The 6073-nt window shown below is 48.6% G+C and overlaps 1 protein-coding gene across 1 annotated transcript in view; it reads left to right on the top strand.

Moving 5' to 3' along the window:
• Positions 1-6073, top strand: part of LOC106820809 — a 7971-nt gene continuing 1898 nt past the window's right edge. The window contains exons 1-7 of the mRNA XM_014825381.1: positions 1-68; positions 2215-2659; positions 2974-3069; positions 3315-3539; positions 4376-4565; positions 5063-5139; positions 5527-6041. Of these exons, the coding sequence (XP_014680867.1) occupies positions 2323-2659; positions 2974-3069; positions 3315-3539; positions 4376-4565; positions 5063-5139; positions 5527-6041 (1440 nt within the window). The 5' untranslated portion in view covers positions 1-68; positions 2215-2322. The remainder of the gene's footprint in view (positions 69-2214; positions 2660-2973; positions 3070-3314; positions 3540-4375; positions 4566-5062; positions 5140-5526; positions 6042-6073) is intronic.

Below are 6073 nucleotides of genomic sequence, written 5' to 3'. Positions count from 1 at the left end.
GTGGTAAACACAAGTTGACGTATAAACTTATAATATGACGTACTCTTAGACTTAGTCTCGACTCTCATGTAAATATTACTCTTATGTAACATGTAACTCATGAAGGTGGAAGTTGACTCTTTGAATATGTCAGTTGTTATTTGTATAATTTGAATTTTGACGTTAAAGTTTTTATTATTCATTGAAATATTTTTAGGGCGATACACTGACACTTAGATACAATAATTAATGTAACCCAAACCCAAGAGGATAGGGTTACAAAGTGTCCCTAACCTTTTCTGCGGAGGAATGCCCGAGTGAATCACTTGGGCCGGTTTGCTGGTGCGTTTTCAGATACTAGAACTTCCAAACTGGGTTTTTCTAAACACGAACCTTTCTCCGCTATCTGGGAACTTACTATGTATCGCAATACTCTGTATTAAACTAATATAACCTGTTACAAAAATTCGAAGTGACGAGCGGCGAATATACTGAGCGCCATTTCTGTTGACCTGTGACGTACTTCGGTTTGAAGAGTGGATTCACCGACCAATCGGAGGGCGCTGCGTTTGCCGATCGCTATGCGCATTGGGAAATGCGTACGTCACAGGTCAACAGAAATGGCGCTCAGTATATTCGCCGCTCGTCACTTCGAATTTTTTTAACAGGTTATATTAGTTTAATACAGAGTATTGCGATACATTGTGAGTTCCCGAATAGCGGAGAAAGGTTCGTGTTTAGAATAAACCCAGTTTGGAAGTTCTAGTATCTGAAAACGCACCAGCAAACCGGCCCGAGTGATTCACTCGGGCATTCCTCCGCAGAAAAGGATAGGGACACTTTGTAACCCTATCCTCTTGGGTTTGGGTTACATTATTGTATCTAACTGACACTGTGACTCACTGACGCTCATACTCATACTATCATAGCCGTCTATGTCCCCCAGGGTACTGCCGGAACGTACCCTGGTCACTATTTGATATGGTTAGGGTTAGGATTAGGGTTAGGGAGTAGGCGTAGGCGACTCCCTAGACTCGTTAGTTGAGTAGGCGAGGTACGGTCCGGCATATTAGATAGTACCAGGGTACGTTCCGGTATACCGGACCGTACCCAGGGCCAGGGTACGCTCCGGCAGTACCCCGGGGGACATAGACCCTCTCAGCCTCACTGACTGTCACTGGCCACGGCCTGTCTCAGTGTCTGTGACAGTCACAGTGAGTCTGTGCCTGTGGTATGTCCGATTTTTAACTACTAGTACTACTACTACTACTACTAGTACTAGTACTACTAATACTACTAGTAAGTACTACTAGTACTACTAGTACTAGTACCAGTACTACTCAGTCTACTGCACTACTTCAGTAGTTGTAGTAGTTGTAGTTGTTGTAGTACTAGTACTAGTACCTACGGTGCAAATCCACTTTAGGCACCTTAGGCCTAGGCTAAGCCTCAGGTCACAGGCACTTGAAGCGTTTCAATAAAATATAATGCTAACTAGATACGAAATCTATCTACTACCAAATTCTTAATGTTTCTATACTCTCTTTCACCTATTATTGCCGACAGTTTCCTGTAAATTCCGTCCAAATCCTACGTCTAACATACGCTGCCGGCGGCCATTGCTCTCGCGGCTGCACTGTTGCATGCTTACACTTATATATATAGCAGGTAGGAAAGCGTGATCGCAAAATTTGCTCGACGCTCGCTTGATTTCACACTTTCACAGCACGAATACACATCCAACAGCTTCCATCTTTGTTTCTCTTTCAAGAACAGTGTTCACTTGTTATAAAAACATACTGTCCGTGTTCGTAACCGAGCTGTGTCACGCGAAATCACACAGAGTGATGAAATTCTCGCGTTCGCTAACGTTGCCCAGTAAATGTAATTGGCTGTCAGAATCAGGAAACACCTACCGGCGCTCTTCGTGACCTCATTCTTGCGCTGCAACGTTTTTGCAACGTTCCAATGGCGAGGCTCGTATGGGAGTTGGAAAGCAGTGCCCCGCCTGCGCGCCGCCTATAGCCCATAGACTGGCACTCGCTCCCACCTCTCGGCTTAGCTTAGTTACTCGATGGGTAATCGGGGTGGGAGCGAGTACCAGTCTATATAGCCCTGTACTTGCAGCCATTTACATTTACTGGGCAAGGTTAGCGAACGCGAGAATTGTGGAGGTGTGTGAAGCTAATATGAATTTGTAAATAACCACCAACTCTCTTGTTATTCTGATTGCAGAACTTCACACTAGAGTTGGCAGTGAACTTCACACTTGTCGCTATGTCTACCTGAACTTGTCGTTCGCATTAGTATGAAACTCACAAGTGCCGCAGTCACCGAAAGGCGATGTTGTCAAATTCCAAATTCACATCGTATCTGTCGAATTTCGGAAGACAGACATCGGCACCTGGCTCCAGCAATCGTGAAAACGCTGACGTCATCCGACAAGCGGGAGATGATGGCGTTGATGACGATCAGCATGTGACATCTGTTTCATTTCCGGAAGATGTGATGTACTTGGCTGCTTCCGGTCCCAAGAGGAATACTCACAGTCTTCCTGAATTGTCAGCGCACAACGTTCGTGCGTCGCCGGCACCCCCCCGCAACGAGTCGGAGATATGGGACGAGCAAGCGGAAAAGATGCGCAGCAAGTTTCTCTCGGTGTGGAACAACGTGAAATATGGTGAGATTCGGGTGAAGGAATGAGAGTCGGAGGGTGATAAACCTTATGAATAAAGTGCTAAAGCTGTGGTAAATATACACAAGTGGTTTTAGCACTCCAAACATCAGGCTCATCTCGAAAATACGGAAGCAAACATAGAATTGTTAATCTCTAACAGTATTACGTGTTTATATATATTTTCTTAACTTGTCCACACTACATAGCTAAATAAATGTTTGCTATTGCAAATTTTCAATAATAATTGCTGAAGTCGGTGGCTGTAAATTATCAATGAGGTTTGCATACAGAGCTTAATCAAGTTAACTCAATGTCAGGTTGGTCCGCCAATGTTGGTAAGACAACATTTGACACGGATCTGCCAATCTGGCTGTTGGGAAAGTCCTACCATGATCATCATGCCAAGGCAACAGGTAAGGTAATTAAGCTAGACGACTACAATGTAGTAGAAAAGTAGTTATTATGTGTTAGAAAGCAGAAATTATATGGGACCCGAACCACGATCTTGAGGTTGAATGTCCTGTATGCTTACGAGCGCCAAGGATCACGTCACGTTCCAGCATCAGCGATAATCTCCCCGTTTATTCGCAATCGCGTACAACGCAGAATGAGGCGAATTTTCTCTCGTCGATTTACTACGCTACCTGTTGTGCAACAGGATCGAGAAAACCTGGCGGCGAGCGGTCGTCGCCTCGGCGCAAGGTGGCGACACCGCTGCAGCGCTTCCAGCAGGACTTTTCCTCGCGTCTGTGGTTCACGTACCGGCGCGACTTCCCCGTGCTGCCCAGCTCCAGCCTGACGTCGGACTGCGGATGGGGTTGCATGATGCGGTCGGGACAGATGATGCTAGCACAGGGCCTCCTTGTCCACTTCCTCAGCAGGGGTGAGTCTTCCTGCTGGAAGGTCGTCCGGGTCGGCGAGTGAGGGCGAGCAAGGAGCTAAATATAACAAGGAGAGGAAGCGCCGCCATATCTGGCCCAAATTTGGGTTTGGCAGAGACCCTAGAACAGATTAGTGTTCTATTGTCTCTGCGTTCGGTCTGCACAGGCGTTTCACCTGATTATGGTCCATAGATGGCACCCTTGAGGCGAACAGCACACAGCCAATGCGCTTCCTCTCCTTGTTATATTTAGCTCTTTGAGGGGGAGTGGTTATGCGTGGACAGCGCTACTATAAGCAGTGTGCACAATATTATTAAATAACTACACGTAACCACATAACTATAATAACTTACACGAGGTCACTGTTACATATCCTACTAAATAAATGTGCATTCGTATAGCAACTGCGCGTGTGTGTGTGCGTGCGTGCGTGTGGTTTAATAATAACATTGCTCATGCCATAAATTCAAATTGGTTATGGTGTTGTTAATCAACTTATTTTGGTTTGACCAATGCGCGTGACCTCGCCGTGACCCATGCGCTTGACCTCGCCATGACCTCGCTGTGACCCATGCACATGACTCGCCGTGACTCGTGCGCATGACTTGCCGTAACCCGTGCGCGTGACCTTGCCATGACCCGTGCGTGTGACCTCGCTGTGACCCGTGTGCTTGACCTCGCCGTGACCTCGCTGTGACCCATGCACATGACTCGCCGTGACTCGTGCGCATGACTTGCCGTAACCCGTGCGCGTGACCTTGCCATGACCCGTGCGCGTGACCTTGCCATGACCCGTGCGTGTGACCTCGCCATGACCTCGCCGTGACCCTGTTTGCAGACTGGAACCTGTACGCGGAGCAGACGGCGTCGGCGATATCGCTGCGGCGGCGCATCATTGGCTGGATGGCCGATGCCCCGGACGCGCAACGCAGCCCCTTCTCGCTCCACGCCCTCGTTAGCATCGGAGCGAGGCTTGGCAAGAAACCCGGCGACTGGTACGGGCCGGCGTCCGTTGCGCACTTGCTCAAGTAGGTGGCGCCCTCGCTCGTTCGCGTGGCGCGCTGACGTCGACGTGTGATGGATTTTGGGCGATCGATTGAATGTCACATTTACACGCGGATAATGAATATCTATAATATACAATCTATATATATATATATATATAACTATAGTATGCAGCAGCTGGCAATACCACTGGTGGTATACTACATGCAAGCTAATTGCAAGTTAATTAAACACTAAAAGATTCATCTTTGATCGCGCTCATTTGAAGTAGTATAAGTATAAGATATAGTAGATGTAGTCTAAGTCATACGATGCACATGGTTTGCAATCAGGCTGAGCAAGAAAGGGCATGTGCTCTCACATACTATTACACGAGAGTGGCTGGCAGAGATCATAGGGACACGATTATAACATTGTCAGTGCGGTGATATGCTATTATTGACAACGTGTAAATGTGGAGACAGATTCACGGCATGTGTGGTCAGTAGTCCTTCATAGACAGTTTAATTTTTCTATGCAGAGAGGCGATGGAAGAGGCAAGCAGGTCGAGCCAGGCTTTCGACGACATCTGCATTTACGTGGCACGTGACTGCACAGGTACTAGAATTCTGTAAGCTTACTGGAACAACAGAAGCAGGTCGAAATATAAGTTATGAATGTCCACACTGAGAACGTCTTGTTTGTCACACATGTGACGTCTTGTTTTTGGCGCCATCTGTTGTGGTATTATCACAATTTTATGAGCCCTTAGTATCATTGAACAGGTCTATAGTTGTAACGTCTATTGGCACATGAAGATGATCGTGGAAGCAGCTATTGATGCACTTGAGCTGCAGCTGTAGTCATTTCGACCATTCGATTCATCATTTTGACATTTCTACGGCTATTATCAGCTACTGGCTGTTAGCTGTACTCTTGTGTGTGTGAACGCGCGCCTGTGTGTAACGTGTGGCTGTGTGTGACGCAATCCTGTGTGTCTTGCAGTGTACACGCAGGATGTCATCAACCTCTGCTCGCAAAAGAAGAAGGCAGAACCGAAGACGGACCCAATCTGTGATATGGCGCCTCCTGGTGACATGCAGTACAGCGATTTTATCGGACAGTCGTCGGTAAATCGCCATAGCGCGACGCAGGACGTCGATCATCTGAGGATGCTCAGCCTCGCCGGCCGTCGCCACGACGACGGGCGCATTGCCGCTGAGGCGCCGCCGCTCACTCCGCCCGCATCCCTCGATGTTAGTCTGCTGCTGGATGCTGCGAGTATCGCTACGGACGACGACGCGCACGAGAGCTTTGAGTACGTGCCTTCGCTCGTCGCGACGTCGCCGCGGCAACGCGGCGCGCACGAGAGCGGTTCGGCGGGCGCTAGCGAGTTGGTCGTCGACAGACGGCGCCACCTGTTCAGCGCGCTGTCGAGCGAGGACGAGGACGACGTCGTGATCGCCGACTGCTCCTCCTCGCCGCCACGCTCCGCGATTCTTCACCAGGGAAGCGTCCCGGTGCCCAGCGGGACGTTGGACGGGTTGGGTGG

The sequence above is a fragment of the Priapulus caudatus genome, unplaced genomic scaffold (assembly GCF_000485595.1).
Source record: "Priapulus caudatus unplaced genomic scaffold, Priapulus_caudatus-5.0.1 Scaffold3, whole genome shotgun sequence".
Taxonomy (NCBI): Eukaryota; Metazoa; Priapulida; class Priapulimorpha; order Priapulimorphida; family Priapulidae; genus Priapulus; species Priapulus caudatus.
This window is presented reverse-complemented; position numbering and strand designations above follow the sequence as displayed.